Raw genomic sequence first — 27544 nt, 5'->3', positions numbered from 1 at the left:
AACACTGTAAGACATTTATTCACAGCAACATTCTTACAGTTCCTCCACCGTTAGATATTTAGTACTTTACCTCCACCATTAGTTCTTCAGTATTATGGGTTACACAGAGCAGCAGGTCTTCTCTCTCCAACTGTCAGACACGGCTCAGAGTCTCTCCACCTCCAAATACCTAATTATGTTAAAAGCAGTCCACACCCAATGTACCTTTATATACAGCTTCCATAAAAAATGAACAGGTGGAATGGGCAGCCCCGAGGAGGTGACATGGTCCGGAGTGTTGTGCTTCCTCCTAACTGAAATCTTAGAGTAACAGTAATTATACAGATAGGTCTATGGTCCGGTTATTTCTCATAGCTGTCCAGAGGGTAATGCTCCCCATACAACTTCAGATGTTTCCCTAGGGACTCTTCCTGTTTTTTTATATGTTGTGGCATTTCAGCATAGACATCACTGAAAAGGTATTCGAGTTTGGGCTTACGTTTGCGTTCAGCCTCTTCAAAAGCTTCCATCACCTACAAAAAAAAAATGCATTGCTGTCATGGGTATAGGGACGCAAACATGCTAAACTCTGCAGCAAAAAAGCCTCCATACTCCATTGGCACCTGGTTAGTAGCTAAATATCGCTAACTCCAATACTACAACCATATTGCTTTGCCAGCCTACAGCGAAGAAACAATCCCTTTCCATAGCACTCCTGCCTTTCAGATTAACAGATGGTAAAAAAAGAAACCCTGAAAAAAGGCTGCTCAATGGCTGATCAAGTCATGTGACCAAAATTCTTGGCCACTGATAACGAGAGGTCTGTTAGAAGGAAATATCAGATTTTGGGCCTTAATGTCAGTTCCTGGAGCCTCTTCAGCTAGGATCACATGACCAATACCTACACATTTGATCATAGAACCTGCCACAGGGGGTCCAGGGAAGTCTTTTTTTCTGTAAAACAGATTTCAAGGTTCTCTTTTAAACATCTCCAGGAGAAATTAGGGGAGCAGGTTGGACAGGGGGGTTATTTTGCTAATGTGCTAGTTCTAGTTCAGTCGATCATTAGAGAAGGATCAGATAACAGTTCCAGAGCCCATACTTTAAAATACAAACAATGGCAGTATATATATATATCTATCTTGTGTGGGCTTTCAAGCCTAAAACTTTTTTTGTTTTGTTTTGGATGAAGTGGAGAGGGATTAGAACCCCTGTCAGTTTTTTTTTTTTCTGTCTGTGGCCCTATTTGGGAGATTCATCCTCTCTATTTGTCCTGTTTACCATTATCACTGGAAGTTAAAAAAACAAATTTTGGGTTGTCCCCAGAAAAGTAAAAAAGGGGAAATCTTTCAATGGGGACACTTAGTTCTGGTGACCTGGGGGGCCCAAGGAATTCCCTTAATTTGCAGGGATTTCCTCTCACTTCCTGTTTGGCTATGGGACAGGAATTGAAGGTAAATCTCCAGAATGGGACACAGATGGTGAACAAAAATCTGACAGGGGTTAAAACCCTCCCTTACTCTATCCAAAAAAAAAAAAAGTTTTGCCTATAGTTCTACTTTAACTCCAGTTAATTTGTGAAGAATAAAAAAATAATAATGTAGTGCAGCAGGATCACTTATAAAAAACACACAAATGTGCTATGTACACATATGCAAAAAAACAGGTAGGTGGCAGTTGATCATATTAGTTTAATGCCATTGGGCTTTAGCTCACTTAGGTTAGTGTGTGTGTGCACACACAGTATATATAGACATAGACCAGGGGTATTGAATTAAAATTTATAGAGATCCGATCATTAAAATTTTCTTCCAGCAGAGATCCAAACCACATATTTGTGCAAGGTCCTTTGCATCACAGCCCCCTCCTCTTATATCACAATCTCCCCTTCACAGCAGTGTCTTCACCCCCCCCCCCCCCCCCCCCAGTAATGTCCTCTGACCCCCTACACATCATTCCAGCCCGCCCTTCTTCACAGCTGTGCCCGCCCCCCCCCCCCATCACAGCATTGTCCTCTGCCCACCCCTTCACATCACAGTTGCCCACAGCTCTGCCCCCATACTTCACACCACAACCCCCCCCCCCCCATCCCCCTGGCAGCTCTGCCCCCACTTTACATTACAGACCTCCACAGCTCTGCCCCCTACTTCAAACCCCCATGCAGGTTTCCCCCCACAGCTCTGCCCCCCCACTTCACCCCCCTGAAGCCTTGCCCCCCACTTCATACCACAGCCCCCCCCCCACAGCTCTGCTCTCTACTTCACACCCCCCGCAACTCTGCCCCCCACAGCCATCTCCCACTTTACACCCTCTGCAGCTCTGCCCCCCACAGCCTCCCCTGTAGTTCTGCCCCCCCACTTCACACCCCCCTCTGCAGCTCTGCCCCCCATTACACACCACAGCCTCCGTGCAGCTCTGTCCCCACACACTCTTACCTTTCCACATGTGTTCTGCAGAGCACAGAGCTGGAGGCAGGACAGCTCTGGACAAAGGGTGGAAGTAGGAGCTACAGCTACTTTTCATATTAACAAGCAAATTGGTTGCTAGAACTGCCCTGCATCCTAGCAACCAATCACCTGCTGGTTAACCCGATAAGTTAACTCCGCTAGCTTCTGCTCCCTCTCTCCATCCACTACTGTTCCACCTCCAGCTCACCAGGAAAGAACAGGCTACTAAATGGTGGGACCGCGGTAGTCTGGGTGGGACAGTGACCCGGTCCGCCAATAATGATGCTTGATATAGACCATCTCACCAGTTTGCGGGACTTTTTCCTCCATATTTTCTCCTGATCCTCATCCCACCAGCCCTTGTGCCCCATGTAGTGACGAAGCCGAGAAATGGGGTGATCCTGTTTGTCCCAGTAGTTGACTTCATCCACTGACCGGTAGGCAGAACTGTCATCGCTGGTGCTGTGATGTCCAATCCTTTAATAACAATGGCATAAGGATCAGTCCTGTTCCCTGGAGAACCATCCCTCCCACATATCTAGTACATTCCTAAATTACCTGTACGTCATAGCCTCTATGAGGAATGGCTGGTTCTCTGCTACTGCTCTGCGTCTTGCCTCTTTGGTCGCATTGTACACTGCAAAGACATCATTTCCGTCCACTCGAATAGACATGATTCCATAACCAGGACCTCGGGCAGCTGCAATAATAGAATAAACTTTAAAAGGTACACTGTTATTAAATAAGAACATTCAGAACAGAACAAAATGGGGGAAGGAGGGGACACACATGATACCTGTCAAATTTATCATTCTGGCTGTCCTGCTATCAATGGACTTCTCCTGCTAGTATCTTTATTTCTCGGAGTCGGTGCAAAACTGCAGACCAGGTAATGCTCGGTTAACACACACCTCACTGCACTGCTCTTTTTTCTTGGAATGCACCCTTTGCTTCTGACTTTCTCGCCTAGATTTTCTGCCTGAAGCCACCTGGGATTCTCACATTCTGTATCTCAGAAGGCTTCAAGGCAATCTACACCACAATGTGTATGCGCTGCAGTGCATTATGAAGGGGTGGCTGCAAGAACCAAGGAGAGACAGCCAGTCCTCTGATGAAGAATGAGAAGATGAGGTCATAGGACCCGCCATACAGAAGCGGAGAAGCAGATTACATCAGACAATACTGGGTTCACTGGATGCATGTTTTCTGAAGACAACCCAGCAGAAAAGGTAAGAGAAAAGATTAAAAAAAAAAAAAAACAGTGTGGGGGCACTCGGCAGGAGGGAGGGGCCAGAAGCGGCAGCGAGGGACCAGAGAAGAGGATCTGGGCTGCTCTGTGCAAAACCACTACACAGAGCAGGTAAGTATAACATGTTTGTTATTTTTAAAGGAAAAATATCACTATAAAGTGGTTGCAAACCCCAATTATGAAATGTGACCTAAGCACATATATCTATAGTGTTTTCTTATTTCTCTCCAAAGCTCTAAGTGCGGTCGCTCTCACACATTGTAAGCCCAGACTCCACGCCCACCCCTATGTGCTGCTAAAACAGGAAGAAAGACTTAGTTAGACTAACCGTTGACAGTATTTCTAAGAGCCTTTCAGGACAACCTTGGAGAGCGCAGCTCTGCCCATTTTTTGCAGCCTTTAAATCCCTCCTATTCCACCATGGCTTAAGTTATTGTGTGGTCTCCGACATACTGGGAAACAAAGCACAGAAAACCAAACAACCATGATAGACACTTGAAACCACTTCTAAGATAAACAAGGGAGGGAATTAGCGGTTGTCCTGAAAGGCTCTTAGAAATACCGTAACCGGTAAGTCCAACCAAGTCTTTCTCAAATCGCCTTTCAGGACAACCTTGGAGAGGATAACCAAGAAACTTACCCTAGGGTGGTACTACTGCCTGCACTACCTTCCTGCCGAAGGCTTGATCTGCGGCGGACAGTAAGTCTAACCTATAATGTCTGAGAAATATCGAGTAGTTGGACCAAATGGCAGCCTTGCAAATTTGTTCAGGCGTAGCACCGCCCCTTTTCGGCCTAGGAAACTGCTGTTGATCTTGTAGAATGAGCAGGAATACCTGAGGGAGGCATTTCTCCCTTGGCCTTGTAGGCCTCTGTGATTGCCAATCTAAGTCATCTGCCCAGAGTGCTTTTGGAAGCTTTCTCCCCTTTATGAGAGCCTGAAAATATCACAAAGAATGCGTTTGACCTTCTGAATTCTTTAGTGAGTGTTAGAAAGTGTAACAAACATCTCCTCACGTCCAGTGTGTGAAGGGCTTCTTCCCCCCGGATTGGCAGGAGTTGAAGAGAAAGTGGGCAGGACTATTTTGTGAGCAGTGAAAGGTCAAAGAAACCTTGGGTAGGAACGCTGGGTCTGTTTGAAGGATCACTCTGTCTGAAAAGACCTTCAGAAAAGGTTCTGTGAGTGCCAGGGCCTGAAGCTCGTTGACTCTTCTTGCCGATGTGATGGCTACCAAAAAAAATTTTTACTTTCTCTAAGGGTTCAAATGGAGCTCCCGTGACACCCTGTAAAACAACAGGCAAATCCCAACTGGGAGAAACTTTGGGCTACTGGCCTATTTCATGCCAGTGCCCTAAAAAATCTTGAAATTAAGACTTCTCTGGATAAAGTCCTCTAAAAAAAAACTGATGGAGCCTCCACCTGGGTTTTCAGGGTGCTGGCTGCCAGCCCCTTCTCCATTCCATCATGGAGAAATTCTAAGACTGACACTAAACTTTTGACCTGGAGGCCCTTAGAAGTGCACCAGGAATTGATTTTTTTCCAAACCTTCAGGGATATGGCCCAAGTTACCTCTTTTCTACTGGAAAGTAGGGTCTTCACTAATTTATCAGAAAGTCCCTTGGGTTTCAGGAGGTCTTTCTCAGAAACCAAGCAGTTAGATGTAGTCGGGCAGCTTCCATGGAGGTTCTGTGGCCAGGTTTTTTGGCCACAAGGGAGTGACTAGGATCAGATTGATATTTTCCGCCTTGAATTTCCTTAGAACCAGTGGTATCAGGGGAAAGGCGTAGCACAGCTGGTAATCACGGATGGGCGAGAGCATCTATGCCTACTGCCTGGTCTTCTCGGTGGAGAGAGAAGAACTTCTGTAATTTCGAGTTCTGTTGGCTGGCGAACAGATCTATTTGAGGTTGCCCCCAAGCTTCGGAGATCATCAAGAAAACTTTTTGGTTTAGACTCCACTCTGATTCTACCAGTCTCCTTCTGCTTAGTAGGTCTGCTAGCAGATTCTGGGATCCCTTCAGATGGACTGCTGACAATGAGGCCACGTTCTGTTCTGCCCAGGTAAGTAGCTGACTGGCCAGCTCTAGGAGCCCTCTGCTCCTGGTTCCTCCTTGTTTCAACACATAAGCTACTGCAGTTGTATCGTCAGAGAACCTGAACATGTTGTCCCCTTACCACTTGTTGAAAGGCTAGGAGACCAAGATCGCCTTCAATTCCCGCCAATTTGAGGACTTTTGGGCTTCCGCTTTGGACCAGGCCCCCTGAGAGGTCTGACCATCCAGGTGGGCTCCCCAGCCCCAAGAACTCACGTCTGTTAGACATTTGTCAAGGGGAAAGACCCAGGAAAGACCTATTGCCAGGTTGGTTGAATTCCTCCACCACCAGAGCGCCCGCTTTACGTTTGAGATAAGTTTGATCTGTTTTTCTAGCGGCTTCTGGTGTGACCATCTTTGTAAGGTATTCATTTGGAGGGGTCTGGAATGTAATCTGGCCCACTGAATTGCTGGAATTGATGCCGTGAGGCCTAAGACTGCCATGGCTGATCTGACTGACACTGAGAGGTTGGTCTAAACCTGTCTCATCGCAGATCTTCTCCCTCTTCTCCTGTGGCAGAAAAACCTTTTTGAAACTCCAATTTTATGGTATAGCCCATCTCCTGCGTGGGCTCTAGATTTGATTTTTCTAAATTCAAGAGCCACCCTAAGTCTTTGAGGTGAGCCTGAGACACTTGGAGATTTGTCAAGACTTGTTCTATGCAGTCTGCGAAAAACTACAGGTCGTCCAGATATGGGATGACTGAAATCCCTCTCAGCTTCAGAGGTTCCAGAGCTTCTGCCATTATCTTTGTAAAAATTTTGGAGGAGGATGAAAGTCCGAATGGCAGAGCTCTGATTTGGAGAGGCCAGACTGAGGTCCCCAAGTTAAGGGCCAGACGTAGAAAGTATTGAGAAGCCTGAGTTATCAGGACATGTAAATAGGCACCCCTTAGATCTAGAAATGCCATGAAACAGTCTGGAGTCAGTAATTTCATGACTGAATGGATCGTGCCCATCCTGAAATGTTTGTAGCGGATCGATCTGTTCAGGATCTTTAAGTTCAGAATCAACCGATAGTTCCCTGAAGGCTTCTTCACCAGGAAGGTATGGGAAAAGAAGCCTGGGCCTTCCTGACTTTTTGGGACCTAGATAATCACTTCTGGTTGAATCAGATCCTGCAGCAGGCTCATCGTTGCAGAAGCCATAACATAGAATCTGCTCGGGGGTGGCTCTGAAAACTCCAGACTATATCCCTGGGAGATTACGTTTTTCACAAACAGGCTTGTAGTTGTTCTGTTCCACTGTAGGTGAAAGGCAGACAATCTTCCCCCTACTGGGGTAAGACTCGTTTGTTTTTAGGGGGCTGGTCTGGGGGAGATCTGAAGAGAACTCCTCTTCCCTTACCCCTTTGGGAGACCCAGCGGCTCTTGTGGTCTTGATCCCTATTTTTGTGGGGCTGTTGAACAGTACGAAAATTCTTTTTGATCGGTTGTTTCTTTTTGGAAGGGAAAGCCTTTTTCTTGTTGGCTATCCTGTCCAAGACTGTTCCACGATCCGGACCAAAGAGAAGATCACCCGAGAAAGGTAAGCTGCACAGCTTAATCTTGATAACTGTGTCACCAGACCAAGTTTTTAGCCAGATAGCACGTCTGGCTGAATTCACCAGCGCCGACGACCTTGCTGACACCTTAACTGATTCAGCAGATGCATCAGCCATGTACTTTACTGCCTTCTGTATCAATGGAAAGGACTCAAAAAGATCTTTCCATGATGTGCCTTCCTCTACGTAGCTTTTCAACTTCTCTACCCAGCATTCAAGGTTTCTTGTGGCAACCGTGGAAGCCATAGCAGGTTTGAGGCTGGCTGATGTGGAATCCTACGCTCTTTTCAGGAGGGAGTCTGCTCTTTTATCCATCGCATCCTTCAGCACCCCCATGTCCTCAAATGCTAGGTCTGTGTGTTGGGAAACCTGTGAAAATGCAGCATCTCATGGTTTCTTTTTCCATACCTCTGACTCTTTATCTTCGAAGGGAAACCTTCTCCTAAGGGTCTTGGAAAAGAAGGGGCCTCTCTCTCAGTCCACACTGCAGGGTTTGAGTGAAGTAACCTCTGACCGTGCATCTACAGGCTCCCTGCAGGGAGGACCCAACAAAACAGCAAAACATAAGCCCATATGGGTCAGAATAAAGGTACCACTGTACCCCTCTTACCTGGGCCTGACTGGTGCTTGGGGCGCCTGCTTCCGCCGTGGCTGTCGGTCTCTCCTCCATCTTTGGCAATGGACGCAGCAGAGTACTGAGAAACCATCTGGTTTTTTACTTTTCCCGGTCCCGGCATCTTTAACGAGGTCCGGAACCGGAAACGTCATTCGACATACCCGCCCCCTAGTTTCTGCGTTCCAGGCGCTTGGAACCACTAGCGCCATGCAGGAAGCTGCGTCACCAGATATGATGTCACCTATCGACTGGGACCCAGAACTGATAAGCAGGACACCCGGCTGACCAGCAGCGGCACCCACCCGGCCACCAGAGCCATGCCAGCGGACCCTGGGCACACAGACGCTGCGCCTCCTGCGGGCACTTACATTGCGGAACACCCTCCACCTTGGAGAGAGCACAGCCCCCTGGTTCCAGCATGGGCTTCCAACATAGCAGAGGAAACACAATAACTGAAGCCATGGTGGAAGAGGAGGGATTTAAAGGCTGCATGTGTTTCCTAGAAAATGGGCGGAGTTGCGCTCTCCAAGGTTGTCCTGAAAGGTGATTTAAGAATGATTTTAACACGATCTGCACTTTCCAAAGAGTGTAGAAAGGGAAAGACAGCAGATATACAAGTAAAACTTATGTAGGAGGATTTGTTTCATCTCTGTGTATCATCTGAGGCTATTCCCTTCACTGGGTATATGCAAGGGTTTACATCCACTTTAAGCCTAGTACACACTAATCGTTTTTCTGTTGTTTAACCCAGCACAGCTGAACAAAAAAAAAAAAAACTGACGGCTCCGGAGGAGCTGCTGTACTAACAATCTGAAGTTAGTACAGTGATTTCCCCTGCTGTGCTATTGTGTTCTGACAGGGGGAAGGCCCCCCCCACCAGAACACTCTGGTCAGCCACTGGCTGAGAGCGTCGATCGGGAGCCAATCGGCAGACCTATTTCGGTCATGCCTCATCGACAGAAGCTGGCTGAATGGCCGGCTTCTGTAAGACCGACTACAGTACACACGGGCCGAATGTCGGATAGTTTCTATTGAACCGGCCAATGCCACCCGACATTTGAGCCCGTGTGTACTAGCCTTTAGCATGTAAAAAAAAGAAATTGTGAAAAAATGCCAAAAATAACGCAAAATTTAAGTGATATATATAACAATAATATGAATTGACTGCTTTTGAGATAAATACCATCATTGGGTATTTTAACTCAAAAATACATGCAGGATTTATCTCTTGGTGAATTGACCCGATTAGGATCAACTAACAGCACAACAACCAGAAAATGTAACTATCAAATAAAGTCAATTAATGCATTTAATATATCGGATTCTGACCCAGGTGTACAGTGTGGTCCACATGTAAGACTCACCAATGCCATCCCCGCGGTACTGCTCAGAGGTCGGGGTGGATATGGCATATCCATTATTCCTACAGAAGAAGATCACTGGACACTCCAACGTGGCAGAAAAGTTAAAAGCAGCATGGGCGTCTCCTTCACTTGCTGCACCTTCCCCGAAGTAGCAAATGACGGCACGATCTACATTTTCGCGTTTTATGGCATATGCTGCACCCACAGCTATAAGGAAATTATCATAGGAAATTAATATATACTGTACATCAGGAAAGCTAGTATTATGTGCGGTACAGAATGATGGCAACAACAAAAATATGAAGGGGGGGGGGGGTTGGGGAAGGACAGGTTTTAAACAAAACTCAAAAAGCTGCTAAAAATACATCTGACATACATTTATTAGCACATCTACTAGCCAATGAGCTAGTAAATCCGTTCAACCAAACTTGCTATTTTCACACCTCTGCCACACTGCACAAGCAGCCAAGACACATATATATTTGCTGGATCAGCATTGCAGCTTCCTTTGTCGCTGGCCCACTTTTACTGAGCAGTGCAAGAGCATCAATGTACTGTCCAGTAAGCAAGCAGATGAAACTGGAAATTTAAAGGGGCAGTATTAAACCCCACAGCAAACATTATTTTGCAGCTTACCAATTCTTAGATATAATGGCTGCACTATTTTTCCTTTTAAGGTTTTCTTTGTATTATTTTCACCTGGTGATCCGGTCAGTAAGTCTGTTGTTTTTCAAAAGAACAAGCTCTCTTGCAGATGTAGCAGAGGAAAGAGAAAATCCATTTACCACTGACAGGGGTGTTTATAATGATCAGCTTTTATTTACAGTATTTCACAAAAGTGAGTACACCCCTCACATTTTTTGTAAATATTTCATTATATCTTTTCATGTGACAACACTGAAGAAATGACACTTTGCTACAATGTACAGTAGTGGCGAGGCCTGTTCTGAGTGGAACCTGTCCTGTTATATCGCTGTATGGTCTTGGCCACTGTGCTTCAGCTCAGTTTCAGGGTCTTGGCAATCTTCTTATAGCCTAGGCCATCTTTATGTAGAGCAAGAATTCTTTTTTTTCAGCTCCTCAGAGAGTTCTTTGCCATGAGGTGCCATGTTGAACTTCCAGAGACCAGTATGAGAGAGTGAGAGCGATAACACCAAATTTAACACACCTGCTCCCTATTCATACCTGAGACCTTGTAACACTAATGAGTCACATGACACCAGGGAGGGAAAATGGCTAATTGGGCCCAATTTGAACATTTTCACTTAGGGGTGTACTCACTTTTGTTGCCAGCGGTTTAGACATTAATGGCTGTGTGTTGAGTTCTTTTGAGGGGACAGCAAATTTATACTGTTATACAAGCTGTACACCCACTACTTTACATTGTAGCAAAGTGTTATTTCTTCAGTATTGTCACATGAAAAGATAGAATAAAATATTTACAAAAATGTAAGGGGTGTACTCACTTTTGTGAGATACTGTATATATGTAAATTTGTATATATGTAAAACCTTTATCCTAAAAGGAAAAAGGAAAAAAAAAAAAAAAAAAAACAAAAAAACTGTTTGCTGGAACTGATTGATGAAGTGTTAGCTGGAGTTCAGGTTCAGTTTGTTAGTGTATCTAAGTCTGCTAGTGTAACTAACACTTCCCTCCCCCAAGATTACCATAGCTGCTGTCGAAAAAATAGGTTAAAAATTAAAACTAATGCAATCATCACATCTAATGAATGGTATGCTGCATAATATTACGTTTTTTAAAGTGATTGTAAAGGCCCGTTTTTTAAAAATTTTTTTATTTAAAATAACAAACATGTCATAGTTACCTCCACTGTGCAGCTCGTTTTGCACAGAGTGGCCCCGATCATCCAATTCTGGGGTCCCTCGGCGGGACTGTTAGCTTCTCCCCGCATCAGATAACCCCCCAGGAGAAGCGCTTTCCCGGGGGGTTACCTTGTGGGCACGCTCCTAAATCCAGCATTTAGTCGATAGACGCGAATGCCGACTCGGCCCCGACCCCGCGTCATTGGATTTGATTGACAGCAGCGGGAGCCAATGGCTGCGCTGCTATCAATCTATCCAATCAAGAGCCAGGACCCTGTGTAGAGCGGGACAGCGCGTCTCCGCCGAGGGAAATTCGGGGCTCAGGTAAGTAAAATGGGGGGGCTGGGGGGTCGGTCATTGCCAGGTGTTTTTTCACCTTAATACATAGGATGCATTAAGGTGAAAACACACAAGGGTTTACAACCCCTTTAAAGTATAACTAAAGGCAAAACTTTTTGTTAAGTTTTTAGAGTGGGGAGAGATTAGACCCCCAGTCAGCTTTTATTGCTGTCTGTGTCCCTGTTAAAGTGATACTAAAGTCTAATTTTTTTTCTCTTTAAAAGTAACAAACATGTTATACTTACCTGCTCTGTGTAGTGTTTTTTGCACAGAGCAGCCCCGATCCTCTTCTTCTCAGGTCCCTCCCTCCTGTCAAGTGCCCCCACAGCAAGCAGTTTGCTATGGGTGCAGCCGAGCCGCTGCTCCCCACCCTACACTGTCCCCAACTTGTGTGGGCATAGTACCCAAACTGCCAACATGAAAACAACATAATCCAACCTGTGAAGGAAATGCATAGGATCCAATGAGAGCATGGCACAAGGTTGTAAGTAAAAGGAATATAACATATGGAATAAACAATAATGCATTCTAGCACAGGCTCGCAAAAGGGAAAAGGGGAGCGAAATTTCGCTGCATAACAAAACATACCATAGGACTCAGCCCACGTGTTGAAGTGAGCTTCTTGGTGAATTGTTCACGTTTCCGCCAAACAAAAGGAAGAAGTGCGACTAGTCCAACATCACCGAAAACAGAGGAGATGATTGGTTAGCACCCGGGGCGATGAAGGGAAGAAGACAAAAAGTTTTCGTGCAGTCTGACCGTAGGTGTACAGTATAAGCGTAGGTGGAGACAAAAGTGGAACAACAGTGACCTCCAGTGGTAAAGAAGTCAAAAGTCAGGGGGAGAAATTCCTGCATGTATAGGGACATGTACAAAACACAGGTACATAGTTTTGTCAGGCACAACAGGATAGGTCAGACTGCATGTCAAGGCTGTATAGCCGCATAACTAGGAGAGTGCAAAGGGCCGGGCATCAACCAATATTTGAAAAGGGGGGGGGGGAATGCACAATGTGAGGAGCTGGCACTCAGGCTGGGCAAAAGGGGTCATGGAAATGAAAATTAGTCAGCCAGTGATGCAGGTGAAGTATAGAGAAATAAGTGAATAACATACTTAATTGCGGGCATCTCCACGTTCAAGCCAGGCAATGGCTGCATCAAAAAAGTGTAATCTGTCCTCCCCCTCTACCCGTAGGCGAGCAGGAAAGAGCATGGCGTACTTCGCGTGTTTAATGCGGAGGGGTCTTTTGGCTTCAGTGAAGGTTTTCCGTCTGCGCTGTACCTCCGCAGAGAAATCCGGGAACACCGCAATCGTCTTGTTGCCGTATGGGATATTCCCCCTCTCTCTACTCAGACGCAATATGGTGTCACGGTCCCTGTAGTTTAGAAATTCAGCTATAAACGTATGTGGAGGAACCTCGGCCGGGGGAGGTTTACCAGAAATGTGATGAGCCCTCTCAACTACAAAAGGTGGGTGAAAAAGCCTCCTTAACCGGTTCCCATCCGGCTCCTGTACATTTACGTCGGCAGAATGGCACGGCTGCGCAAAGTAACGTACCCGTACGTTACTTTGAATTTGCCGCCGTGCGCGCGCCTGCCGCAATCTCCGTGAGTCGGGTTTGCGGGTCCCACGGACTCGATTGCTGCGGGCATACCCGCGATCGCCTCACGGAGAGGACGAGCGGGGAGATGCTGATGTAAACAGCATCTCCCCGTTCTGCCTAGTGACAGTGTCACTCGATCTCTGTCATCGGAGCAGAGATCAGTGACGTCACACACACAGCCCATCCCCCTGACAGTTAGAATCACTCCCCTAGGACACACTTAACCCCTCCCCACCCCCCCAGTGGTTAACCCCTTCACTGCCAGTGTCGTTTACACAGGAATCAGTGCATTTTTATAGCACGGATTGCTGTATAAATGACAATGGTCCCAAAAATGTGTCAAAAATGTCCGATGTGTCCCCCATAATGTCGCAGTCACAATAAAAATCGCTGATCTCCGCCAAAACTAGCAAAAAAAAAAAAAAAAAAAATATTAAAAAAAATGCCATAAAACTATCCCCTATTTTGTAAACGCTATAACTTTTGCGCAAACCATATGAGTTGCTCCAGGATTGAGGATGGGTCTGCTCCCTCCACTCCTTCAGGCAGACCAATGAACCTCAGATTGCTCCTTCTGAGTCTATTCTCCATTTCGTCTTGCTTCTGTAGGAGCGGATTCACTTGCAGCTGCATGTTGTCTGAGGAGTTTTGGAGAGGGGGGAGGGAATCCTCCACTGTGCTCAGTCTGTCTTCAGCGTCCTTGACTCTGTCTCGGAGCTTCTGGAAATCTTGTCTCACAAGGGATATGTCCACTTTTACCTCCTCAATCCTGGCGGTCAGAGTGGTTTGGCAGGACGCGATAGCTTCCTGGAAGGCTGTAATAACATCTAGCTCTTGCGCTGTGTCTGTCCCCACATTAGACTCCTCTCCCAGCGTGGCGCCGTCATCTTGCTCAGAGGGGTCCTGATCTCCTCTGCGATATTTGCCCAGCTTAGCCACCGAATCCGTAAGTTTTTTTTGCTTGGACATGGTCTCAGAGGGTTCCGGACTCATAGCCAGCCTCAGGTGGGTGGATTGCAGGGGATGGGGGTCACAGGATGTGTCTGAAAGGATATCGGTTCAGCGGAGCTCTGCTCACCAGCGTCCTACTTCATGCCGCTCCAGGCCACGCCCCCAAAATTTGGGATTTTCTTTTATTTTCACTTTCAATGATAATGGTAAACAGGACAATGAGAGAGGGTGAATCTCCTTAATGTGGACTCAGGCAGCAATAACAACAGACAAGAGCTCTAATCTATTTCCCCTTTATCAAAAACGAAAAAAAAAATTTTGCCTTTAGTTATACTTTAAGATGAAAAACCTTCTGCCTTTACAACCACTGTCCTGTTTGTCCTGTTTACCATTATCCTTGAAAGTGAAAGTAAAAGAAAAGAACAAGTTTTGGGTTGTACCCAAAAAAAGTATAAGAGGTGAAATCTTCCAATGGGAACATTAGTTAGGGTGACCTGGGGTCCCCAAGGGATCCTCTTAATTTGCAAGGATTTCTCTCACTTCCTGTTTGGGGATGAGACAGGAAGTGAAGGGAAATCTCCCCAATGGGACACAGATGGCGAAAAAAAAAGTGACGGGTTATAACCTTTCCTTGCTCTATTCAAAAATGAAAAAAAAAATGTTTTGCCCATAGTTCCACTTTAATAATTATAAACTGTAATGTTGAACCAGGAAATAAAGGAGTTTCTTCCTGGGTGATAGAACTGCTTGGAGAGTGTTGAATGAATGTTACATTGGGAATGTATGAGGGTATTTGGGTAAAGACATTTGGCTCAAATCACAAATCTAAAAACACACCGGGAAAAAAAGACCCCTATCTTTTAAAAAAGTTACCCTTACATTGGGTCATCCTCCACACCGCAACGGCTACATTGTTGTGTCTAGAGGGAGCGAAATAAGGTGAAACACCATATTCCTTTCTCCCAAAGGACTTCCTTCACGCAGCATGACTGGTCCCTTGAAGCTGCTTCTCTTCGCTGTACAACCGATGGCAGTTCTCCGACGTCATCTTGTACAATGCAGGACAAATGATCCTGCACTGTACTGTAGACCTTCAGGAACTTTCCTGTGCTTCACCGACAACAATGTGCCTGTGTAGTCGAATGTGGCTGTTTACGGGCACTTCCTGGTACCGTTGTCGGTGTCTGTGTGAGGCTGGCCATACATTATACAATTTTCTTATTTCATTTCCTTTAGATTTACCTTCAACTATGTAGTGCAAGGGCCTGCCTGATTGGATACAAATTGAAAGTGTTAAGGTTTGACCTAATATTATATGGTTTTGGGAAATCTAAAGGAAAATTTTATAACGTATGGTCAGCCTAACCAGCACACCATAGCTCCTCTCAGCCTTGCCCCCATCCTGTCCTGCATGTTCACACCCACCAGTGAGGCACTTCATATCTGGAAATTATGCTACTAGAAGGAAACAGTTATGTTCACAAGCCGCCTTACCTGTATAAACTTGCGGTCATGTGACATCAATGTTTTTTAACCCCTTCCTGCCACCACCTGGCCCTTTAAGAGCTTCTAGATGCCGTGAGGCAGAGGCGGACATTTGGGTCATGGGACCACTGTGATTGGCTGTCACAGGGGTCACATGACTGGAAAGCTAGCGATCGCAAGTATGCATGGTGAGCTTTCCCAACTTGGTTGGCAACTGTACTAGGAGCGTGCACTCTCAGCAAGGAAATGTTTACATTTAGGCTGCAAATATGCGTAAGGCCGGTGGTTAAAGAAAGGAGGAAACAAACATCTTTTAAACGTTTTACACATATGTATATGGTTTAACTGATTGCAGGAAGTTAAATTAAAAGAAAGCCTTTCCTTCCACTTAAATTTACCTTGTGGTATCTGTGTTGCTAATGGAGAAGAGATGGTAACGAAATTCCGTTCTTTACAGCCATAATGTACAGGCATTTGCCGTCCCTTGCCAGGGTCTAAGGCATTACCATAGCACTGTGCCATGAAGAGATCCAGAGGATACCCCCTGTACATCAGGACTCCTAAAAAGAAACATACAGGAAAACTGGTTACAAGAAGAATACACATTATATGTTTTAATTTAATTGCATATTTAGAAATTGTAGCTCACCTGCCTCTCGATACTGTCCAAATACCAAGTCTGTGTCATTAAGAGCTGCTGCGCTGCCCACATGAGTGCCCTCCTCACCATAATTTGTCATGTAGAATGAAATTCTTCCCTGGAACATAAGAAAATTAGATTTCACCAGTATAAGTATTTCTACAACATGGTGACACGGATGGAAGGGAGCTAGCAGACATGGAGTCTGTACCTGTCACTGCAGGGTGACACAGACAGAAGCCAGTATGATTAAGCCCCAAAAAGGGCGAAATGCCTCTGAGGAGTTCTCTACAGGTGAAGAACAGGAGCAGAAGCCATCTTTTACCCATTCTATTCACACTCATGCAACAGGGAGTCAGTGTCTGTGTGCAGACGGCCACCATTTTGTTATAGACAGAAAGGAGCTACGAGACATGGGGGTCTGTCAATCTCACTGGTGGGTGACACAGGAAGAGGACAGCTATGATATATGGAGTCCCTCCCTTCCAGTGCAGGGTGACACAGACAGAACTGCACTGTAAGACAAGGGGGGGGGGGGGGGGGGAGTGAGAGGGAGATTAAGGCCCCTTTCACACTGGGGCGGGGGCGCCGTCGGCGGTAATGCGCCGCTATTGAAAGCGGCGCTTTACCGACGGTATTCGGCCGCTAGCGGGGGGTGGTTTCACCCCCCCCGCGCTAGCGGCTGAGAAAGGGTTAAAAACCACCGCAAAGTGCCAGCGGTATAGCCACACTGTCCCATTGAATTCAATGGGCAGGAGCGGTGAAGGAGCGGTGTATACACCGCTCCTTCACCGCTCCGAAGATGCTGCTAGCAGGACTTTTTTTCCCGTCCTGCTAGCGTACCGCTCCAATGTGAAAGCCCTCGGGGCTTTTACACTGGAGAGACAGCAGCGGCTGTTTCGGGTCGGTTTGCAGGCGCTATTATTAGCGCAATAGCGCCTGCAAACCGCCCCAGTGTGAAAGGGGCCTTACTAAAACTGGAGCACTCAGAACCCTGTGCAGCTGTGCATGGTAACCAATCAGCTTCTAACTTCAGCTTGTTCAATTAAGCTTTGACAACAAGACCTGGAAGCAGATTGGTTTCTATACAGAACTGCACTAGATTTTGCACTCTCCAGTTTTAGTAAATCAACCCCTATTGGAGTCTGTCTCTCCCACTGCAGTATGACAGACAGAAGTGAGCTATGAAACATGGATTCTGTCCCTCTTACAGCAAAGTGACAGAAAGAAAGTAGATATGAGGCAGCTATAACACATAGAGTCTACTCCTCTCTGTGCAGGGTGAGACAGACAGGAGATTGCTATGAAAAATGCAGTCTACCCTTCCCATTGCAAGGTGACGCAGAACAAAAAGGAGACATGTAGTCTGTTCCATCCATTGCGCAGGATCACATAGAGGGGAACCATGAGATATGGGGTTTGTCCCTCCCACTTCTGGGTAACAGACACAAGGCAGCTATAAGGTAGCTATGGTATGGTCTTCACCACCCAATGCAAGCTAAAGAATTACGTACCTGTCTTTGAGACTCATACAGGATCCTATCCATAGTGTTGAGTAGGGTCATAGTGTGGTATAACTTAAGTACTTGCTCCTTAGGGATCTGAAAGAAGGGATAAGAACAAACATTGTAACTGGTTACTTATTAAAATGTACTCCTTAAAGTGGAGTTCCACACAAAAATGGAACTTCCGCTTTTTGGAACTCTCCCCCCCCCTCCGGTGTCACATTTGGCACCTTTCAGGGGGGAGGGGGGGTGCAGATACCTGTATAATCCACACAAGCAATGTGGATTGGGGAATTCTCCCGACTGTGTTATTTTATTATGTAAGTGTGACTCCTCCGCTGTCAGAATACAGCTGATGGCTGCATCGCTGATCAAAGGAAATTTTTCCAACAAGCTGGTCTGAGAGAAGTCAATTATTAGATTCTGTCAGAAACAGCCATAGATGGATAAAAAAATCTGGCTGGTCCCTGCGCAATCTGATAAATTTCGATCCATCTATGGCCAGCTTTACATTTGTTTTTTGACCCAGAGTTATATTGTATGCAACGTGGAATGGGGAACATAGGTACCAAACACAGTAAAGTGACTTTATTTAGGTACCAACACCTCAATGCGTTTCAACTCAGGAGTCTTCATTCTCCTGTTATAGGCGTTCCCCCGATGAAGACACATTATGAGTTGAGGTGCGGGTACAGACTCATATTTAAGATATTTGCACATGATAGAATGTATACATGTGCTATAAAAGGATTGCAATCCTTTTGTGTCAATATTTTAACTTTTAATTGCGAACTAATAAAGAGCTACCATATATACTCGAGTATAAGCCGAACCGAATATAAGCCGAGGCACCTAATTTTACCACAAAAAACTGGGAAAACTTATTGACTTAAGTATAGGCCTAGGGTGGGAAATGCAGCAGCTACTGTGTAAACAATGCCCATCTGCAGCTGTACCTTTGATAACCAAAAAATCGTGTGTCTCCCGCTGTGTCATGCAGTCTGTTCGGCGGCCGTCCACTGTAGCAAAGCCCCATCTCCTCCTCGTCCGTGATAGACGGAACACTGATACAATGCTGGGAAACTGAATCAGTGTTCCGTCTATCACGGACGAGGAGGAGGCGGGGCTTTGGTACAGTGGACAACCAACGAACAGACTACATGACCCAGCGAGAGATACCCGCTGTTTTGGTTATCAAAAGGTACAGCTGCAGATCGGCACAGTGAGGCTGCACCCTCACTCGAGTATAAGCCGAGGGGGGCTTTTTCAGCATAAAAAACGTGCTGAAAAAGTCAGCTTATACTCGAGTATATACGGTATATCTTTTTAGATAATTTATTTACTTTGTGTGTTTGGTACCTATATAAAGTCCTATTCCATGTTTGCATACAATATACATTTATTTGGGATGAGGTGCCTTTAATTATAATGGTCAGGTGAAGGCAATAAGAGTTTTTAGACCCAGAGTTAGCCAATAGCGGGCTATTGATGGGGCAGAGCCACTTCAGGCTCTGGGAGGATCCTGACAATATTGTCAGCAGCCACCCAGCTGCCTGACTGACAAGCTGGCTCCAGATCTCAGCGTGTGGCTAAGAACCAGAGCCAGTGGCACCTAACCTCCCCAGCTTGGTGCTCCAGTGAGCACTGGAAAAGAGAAGTGGATAGCAGTGACTGACAATCTTTGCTTTCCGCTTGGAGCAGACCGAGAACTGAGCAATCAACAGTCATGTGATCACTCAATTTTTCGGCTTAGAGCTGATGTGGAAGAACTACAGTATCACATATAGCTGCGGCATGGAGGGGAGTGTGTAGGTTTTTTTTTTTTTTTTTTTTCATAAGCCCATACTTCTCCTTTAACTCTTCTTCTGCATACTTAGTCCATGTCCAAACATGTAAAAAGGGCCAATACAAATGCCTGCTTTGATATAAGTGTACTGACCCCTTATTCAGAGATGACAGATCCTCCCTAGTAACAAAAAGCAATCTAATCCAAGCACGCAAACTGGCACATACATTGGGGTCTTCACTGGCGTTGAGAATCTGCCCCTGTCGGTCCATCACCCGATACACCGGAATCCCAGAGATGACATTGGGCTGAATAAACTCCAGAGAGTCCACAAACACAGCTGAGGCTCCCGGGAACTGCGACTTTTCCTCCAGAGATGTGAATTCACTGAGGGGGCGAGTAGCCTGGGATGACAAAGCACAATAAAGATAAAGAATTCAAATTGCTAACAGGAACAACAAGGCAGCTTATTTACCCAATACAGAGGCAACCATGAAAAACTGAAGGCCATACATTGCATTATAGTTTATCTATAGCCAAAACCTTTTTTTTTTCTATTGTGAAAAGAGCAGATAATGGTTAAAACTAAGTCAGTGTTTGTCCTGTAGGAGACATTTTCCTTCACTTCCTGCCCCAGAGATGAAACAGGAAGAGGAAATCTCTACAAAGTGAAGGGAATTCCCCTCTTAGACAGATGTCACCAGAATTGGTGTCCCCATTGGCAGTGCTCCCTTCCCCTCTTGTTCTTGTAAGAAATGTAAAATTGTGAATTTGCCGTCATTTTCTTCCCTGATGACAAAGATCACCGGGACAAATAGAGAGGGTGAATTTCCCCAACAGGTACACAGGTGTACTACAGCACACATCCGTACTCAGGTGCTGTGCATCCACATGGTTTTCAAATTGGGAGCAGCGCCTGTCTCTGTGCAACTGCTGCGTCCCAATCGACTTGAATGGGATTGCATGACTTGAATGGGATTGCATGACGGGGATACACAGAACACCTGTGCATCCCCCACCCATGCAGGTAAACATGACCCTCACACGTGTGTACCTTGTAGAATGCCCCTGTGAATGAGGCCCAATCCTTCCCTACTCCATTCAGAAATTAAACAAAAGCCATATGTACAATTTAACCACTTGCTGTCCTGGGCAATTCTTTTATTTATTTATTTTTTTTCCCTCACACGTTAAAATCAGCATTTTTTTTTCCTTTCTCAAGAAAATACTTAGAACCCAGAAGCATTACATATTTTCTGAAAGCAGAGGCCCTGAAGAATAAAATAGTGGGTGTTACAATTTTTTAAAGTACACGATTTGTGCAGCCGTTTATCAAACGCACATTTTCAAGAACAGATACACTAAAAATCAATTTTAGTGCAGACAAACACAATATGATACCAATTTTTTTTTTTTAAGCAAAAAATAAAATTTGAGGTTGTGTTGAGTAAATAGATACCAAACATGTCAGGGCTCAAAATTACATGTGCCCGTGAAATGGTGACAAAATACAATACCTAAAATCTCATTTTTATAGGTGTCGTTTTAAAAGTCTTTACAGGTTATCAGTTTAGAGTTAACTGTGAATTATGGCCCTGGAATTATTCCTCACACACCAATGCTCACAGTGATACCTCCTGTGTGGAGCCATTGCTGTTTACATACGCATGTGGGACTTATGTGCAGTGGCGCTTTAATATATATTTTTTTTAATTTGCTTTATTAAACTTTTTATTTGTATTGAACTTTATTGCTATTGCAAGGGGACTAGCAATGTTATAGCTTTGGGCAGTGACAGGTATTCCTTATGGAGACATCAAAGGTCTATTAGACCCTCGATATCTTCCCCCGCCCTCCAAACCAGCTAATGAAGCACAGGTCATGCTTGATTAGCAGGTTCCCTGGCTCACAGCTCTGAAACTGCAAGATTCATTAAAGTGGAGCTCCACCCAAAAGTGGAAGCTCTGCTTGTTCGCACCCTCCCCCCTCCACTGCCATATTCTGCACTTTTTTTTTGGGGGGGGAGCGGGTATCTGGTTTTGATAGGTACCCGCTCCCACTTCCAGGTAAGATCACCGATCTACAACATTTCCGGCCCCTCCTCCTTCCCCCAGCTGCCTTCTGGGACACACACAGGTCCTACAAGACAGGTCCATTCAGAAAGCGCAGCGCGACTCGTGAATGTGCAGTAGGAAACCAGCGGTGAAGCCTGAAGGCTTCACCGCTGGGTTTCCCTACCTACAATGCCGGTGCCAGCACCTGAAGCTGACTGATCAGGGTCGGCGACATTGCGGGCTCCCTGGACAGGCAAGTGTACTTATATTAAAAGTCAGCAGCTACAGTATTTGTAGCTGCTGACTTTTAATTTTTTTTTTTTTTTTTACAGACTAGAGCTCCTCTTCAATCACAGCAAAGAACAGGGAATTGATGCTACTCCATCTCCTCTGTGTAAAGCAATCCCAGTGGAACGAGAAATCCTTGGAACCATCGTAGGCGGTCAGAGGCGGAGTGGCCCTTCTCAGTACTGTATTTTTTGTTTTGTTTTACAGCCACCAATCAGCCGTTTAGCAAAAGTGATCTGAATGGCTCTGCAAAAAAAAAAAAAGGCACCAAGATCATGGCTGCAGCTAACAGGATGTATATCTACGTAAGAGGTCAGCAAATGGTTAAAGTTGAACTCCAGGAATTATCTCTATTACATAGTTACATTGGAGCAGTTCGCATACAGTAGATGGAAAGCTTTGGTTTCCTGCCACCACGGGTTGATGGGGGAAACCCTCCGTTTGTGTTGATAAGGGGGGGGGGGGGGGGTCGCAGGAAGCCCCCTGGCTGGAGGATCATAGTGATTATTGCTAGCAGCTATAGCCACTGGCAATAATCACGTGCCGAAATTCCAACATGCTTTTTTTTTTATCAATGTGGCTGTGGTTTGAGAAGGCGGTCATAAATGTTTTTTTTTCCCCATCCATTGTACTGAATGGGCTGCCTAAATGCAAAGATATAATACACTGCAGTGGATTGATTTAGTATATTATGGGCTCCGAGACTTACCCCCAGACACAATAATAAATAAAGCCGAAGTTTCATTTTTTTTTTTTAATCGGAGTAAGGGATGATAATTAGATTCAGGGCCAATTCACATTATGTGCTTTGGCAGACAGGAAACAATTGTTTCCTACGTGTCCAATTTACACTGCAGCGCACCCTAGCACTGTGCTAAAAAGCAGACATGCTGTATTTTATCATAGGGCACCGGTCCGAATCGCACTGCAATGTCAGAAAACGCAGCGCTGAACATTGCAGTGAATGAAGTGTAAGTTTTGTATACTTCAAATAAAGCTCATACAAAATTTTAAAAAAGGGAGTAGTGTGATGAATTGCGCACCACACTGCCCCCTAGTGCAGCCGACAACGCAGAGTGGTGAATCGCTCCTGCCGCTCTGTATTGTAGTGTGAATTGGCCCTCAGTAAGAAGTGTGCTTTGTTGTGGTCGCTCTCTTAAGTTGAAAGCTTCCATCCTCTGTCCAACACCCCCAACCGCGGCCATTTTCTGGGGGTTAATATAGCTGCTGGACCCATCACAGGCACTGTTAAAGCATACCACTATGCCCCTTCTCCTCCATTCACAGAAGCTGCACTATAGCTTCCACAAATAAAAAAACACTCTATAAGGCCTGGTTCACACCTCTGCATTTTTTAGTGCATTTCAGTTTTGCAGAAACAGTCCATTTAACATGGTTTCCTATGGGTCACGTTCACATCTGTGCATTTTATGGAAAGAGCCAGGGACTTCTGTTTTTTGGTTCCATAGAATTCAATGGATCAAAAATGCACCTGGAGTGTGCAAACTGCATAGGTGTGAACTCGGCCTGAATGGAGGAAGGGCAGATGGATGAAAGGTCCATTCATAGAGTGCTTTTTTATTGATGGAAACTATAGTGCAGCTTCTGTGAATGGAGGAGGGGTGTGATCCGACTTCCTGTTAGAGAGTGGCTACATTCATTCTTCATGTTCCCACCGTATGTATAGAAGTAGACACCCATTTCTTGCTCGCTCCTGGAGATAGACCATGGGATGTGAGTGTGTATGAGCAGTGTACAGGACCACAACAAATGTGCACTACTTGTTCTAAAACAAGGGAAGTGAGGAGGGAAAGGGAGAGGTTCAGGAACTCGCAGAGGATGTTACAAGGAGGCAGAAAAACACAGCAAGGGACAAATAAATGAAAAGTAGATTACAGGGACCTTAAGTACTGAATGGGGAATAATGATATTGTTTAGTGTCACTTTCACCACCTCCCGCCTGCCGGCCGTCATATGACGTCCTAGAATTTGTGGTGGTATATCTGAATGATGGGTGCAGCTACAGGCATCATTCAGATATTGTCTTTTTCAGCCGGCAATTCCCTCCACCATAAGAATGATCATAGCGGCTGGTCAGCCAATTGATCCTTCTTACAGGTGGTGAGAGGGGGCGTCCCCCGCTCCTGCCGCCCTCCGATGCTTCTACCGACTCACCGCTGCCATCGGGGAGTCGGAGAACAGCTCCCCTGGCCCAGGATGTTTACCATAGAGATTTCCGGTGGACCAGATGGTTGCCGGAGTCTCTATGATCGTTCGGAGGCCAGGCGCGATGTTATCACGTCCCGCCCGGCCTTTGCATTCAAACAACTGGCGTCGCCTCGGCTGGGGAGCTGAGAACATCTTTTTTTATTTCAGCCTTCCCAGCCTAGAGGTGAGATGTGGGGTCTTATTGACCCCATATCTCACTGTAAAGAGGTCCTGTCATGCGCTATTCCTATTACAAGGGCTGTTTACATTCCTTGTAATAGGAATTAAAGTGATCAAAATTTTTATTTATTTATTTTTTAAAAGTATCAAACTAAAAAATTTAAAGTAAAATTAACAATAAAAATAAAAAAAAAAAAATTAAAGCGCCCGTGTCCCCGCATGCAGAAGCGAACGCATACGTAAGTCCCGCCCACATATGAAAACGATGTTCAAACCACACATGTGAGGTGTCGCCGTGAACGTTAGAGCGAGAGCAATAATACTAGCCCTAGACCTCCTCTGTAACTCAAAACATGTAACAGTAAACATTTTTAAAGTGTCACCTATGGGGATTTTTAAGTACTGATGTTTGGCGCTATTCCACAAGTGTGTGCAATTTTGAAGCGTGACGTTAGGTATCTTTTTACTTGGCCTAACTTCATCTTTCACATTATGCAAAAAAATTGGGCTAACTTTACTGTTTTTTTTTTTTTTTTTTTAAAGCATGAAACTTTTTTTTTTTGGGAAAAAAAAACAAACGCGTTTGAAAAATTGTTACGCAAATACGGTGCGAGATAAAAAGTTGCAATGACTGCCATTGTATTCTCTAGGGCAGTGATGGCGAACCTTGGCACCTCAGCTGTTTTGGAACTACATTTCCCATGATGCTCCACTACACTGCAGAGTGCATGAGCATCATGGGAAATGTAGTTCCAAAACATCTGGGGTGCCAAGGTTCGACATCACTGATCTAGAGTCTCTGCTAAAAAAAAAAAAACATATATGATGATTGGGGGTTCTATGTAATTTTCTAGCAAAAAAATTATGATTTTTACATGTAGGAGAGAAATGTCAGAATTGGCCTGGGTGGCAAGTGATTAAGCAGCATAGAGCTCTGATTTTCTGATTAGTGATGATGTAGTGTGGCCATTGAAGCAGAACATCTGTTTGACAGGTGCAGAATTGTTATATCTTCTTTATTCCTGTACAAGCTCCATCCATGAACTCCTATGGGAAGTGAATGTAAAGGGTGAAATGTGTATGTGTACAGCTGTCAGCGTCCTGATAACAGGAAGGTCAGTTACTGCTAGAGGAGGCTCGTCTGCAACGTGAGTGCTGATTGGCTGACTCCCTAGGGGCGTAGGGAAGGCCGGTGTGACCGGTTCTGCCTCCTAGATAACAGATCAATGCAGCTTGTTGTGGCCTGGAGCATAGGAGACGACTCGTCTACATACACAACACATGCATTGAGTTAGAAACAAGAATGCTAGTGAATGCGTGAGAAGTCATTTTATGTTATGTTGGCTATTTACATTCTGAAAGGGGAATAATTATTTGCAGCTTCCCCAGCAGCTTTATAGATATGAATACTGACTTTAGCAGAGACTGGCTGAGATACGAACATATGTATGGGCAGGCTGAATGTACCCACGTTAATCCGTGCTGTGCGCTGCACTTTAGTGTACAGGGGGTTGGGATGTACATTACCGCCTGCTGGATGCAGTAGGAAGATAATTTTGCCACAAAGGATTACAACCTTTGCTTCTTAGAGGGAGCAGTTGGGGGGTGGTAAAAACGCAGCTCAGCTCAACCATGGGGTTGATTTACTAAAACTGCAGAGCGCAAAATCTGGTGCAGCTCTGCATAGAAACCAATCAGCTTCCAGGAATGTCAAAGCTTAATTGAACAAGTTGAAGTTGATTGGCTACCATGCACAGCTGCAACAGATTTTGCACTCTCTAGTTTTAGTAAATTAACCCCCCCCCCCATGTGTTTTTACCATCCCCAACTGCAAGTGTAAACCAGCCCTTACATTGGTCCAGTTTGGGACTGCTGTGGAAGCAGAGATCTATTGTAGTAGTCTACCACATTGATGGCCGCTGTCCTCCAGGTGCTGTGACTGGTGGCTGCCCCACTACACACTGATCACAGGGGGTCAATTGGTCAGCTTGGCACTGCAGCCATTCACAGATCACCTTGCATCTTTCTCAATGAATGCAGAACATTTTCTGATTGGATGAGGTGGAGATCGTGACACCACCACTCCCATCTCACCCAATTAGAGGACCCCTTGGCTCAGTTTACACTGCTGTGACTTGGGATCAGACTTGTGAGACCCCAAGTCGCATGACATGTGAAATCCCATGTTAGTCAACGAGAGACGTCTTTATTAACACTACTGAAGTCGCTCCGACTTTAGAAAAGGTTCCTGTACTACTTCAATGCGACTCCTGCAGCATAGTGACCCCAGGGGGTGGCTGGATTGGAGCGGGGGCCCGGAGGAAAGCATTGGCGCTACTACGGTGATTCCTGCCACATAGTGACCAAAGGGGGTGGCTGGCTTGGTAAGGTAGGACAGTGTTGGCACTACTACGGTGATTCCTGCCACATAGTCACTCCGGGGGGGTGGCTGGATTGGAGCGGGGGCCCGGAGGAAAGCATTGGCGCTACTACGGTGATTCCTGCCACATAGTGACCCCAGGGGGCAGCTGGCTTGGTGCGAGGGCCCAGAGAAGAGTGTTGGTGATACTACGGTGATTCCTGCCACATAGAGACTCCGGGGGGTGGCTGGCTTGGTGCGGGGGCCCGGAGGAAAGCGTCAACGCTACTACGGTGATTCCTGCCACATAGTGACCCCAGGGGGCAGCTGGCTTGGTGCGGGGGCCCGGAGAAGAGTGTTGGTGATACTACGGTGATTTCTGCCACATAGTGACCCCAGGGGGCGTCTGGCTTGGTGCGGGGGGGCCCGTAGGAAATCGTTGGCGCTACTATGGTGATTCCTGCCACATAGTGACCCCAGGAGGCGGCTGGCTTGGTGCGGGGGCCCGGAAGGCAGCGCTGGCGCTACTACAGTGATTTCTGTCACATAGTGACCCTGGGGGAAGGTCGCTCGCTCAGCACAGGACCAGAAGACAGCAGCCATCACAGTTGTTGCACTGACTACTACAACCATTGTCACCTTCCCCTCAGATGTATGGAATCTACACACCTATACCGTGCCAAGCTGGCCCATTGTCCCCATACAATACATTCCATAGCTGGAGGGGGCTGTACAGGAGACTGGATGGTGTATGGTCACCCCTACATACAGACCCTACCAATGTCTTCATTCTATACACCCCCCACCCCTATATACAGCCCATACTCAGCCCCTCTCACCTGCCTGCCCACCATCCCCCTCCATCCAGCCGGAGCCCGGATCCTCAGCAGTGCCCTCAGCGCCGCCATCTTCCCTCAGACTGCCCTTGACCTGCCCGATCTCATTTAGGACCCCGACTCCACACAGACATTTTTTGTCCCGAGCTCAGCATGCAGGGAACCCCTCACACACATCTAGGTGCTCACAATGAC

At 45.9% G+C, this 27544-nt stretch overlaps 1 protein-coding gene across 1 annotated transcript; it reads right to left on the bottom strand.

Annotated features, from left to right (window-relative positions):
• Window positions 1–27512, bottom strand: BCKDHA (branched chain keto acid dehydrogenase E1 subunit alpha). Its single transcript, XM_073598674.1, has 9 exons — window positions 27353–27512; window positions 19652–19828; window positions 17648–17734; window positions 16143–16251; window positions 15892–16053; window positions 9293–9499; window positions 2985–3126; window positions 2732–2903; window positions 1–512 (listed from the first exon to the last, which is right to left on the bottom strand). The coding sequence occupies exons 1-9, from the start codon at window positions 27419–27421 to the stop codon at window positions 342–344; spliced, it is 1296 nt and encodes a 431-aa protein (XP_073454775.1). The 5' UTR covers window positions 27422–27512; the 3' UTR covers window positions 1–341.
• Between the last annotated feature and the right edge of the window lie 32 nt (window positions 27513–27544).

This window comes from Aquarana catesbeiana, linkage group LG09, assembly GCF_042186555.1.
Source record: "Aquarana catesbeiana isolate 2022-GZ linkage group LG09, ASM4218655v1, whole genome shotgun sequence".
Lineage (NCBI taxonomy): Eukaryota > Metazoa > Chordata > Amphibia > Anura > Ranidae > Aquarana > Aquarana catesbeiana.
Note: the sequence above shows the minus strand (reverse complement) of the source record. Positions and strands in the feature narration are given on the sequence as shown.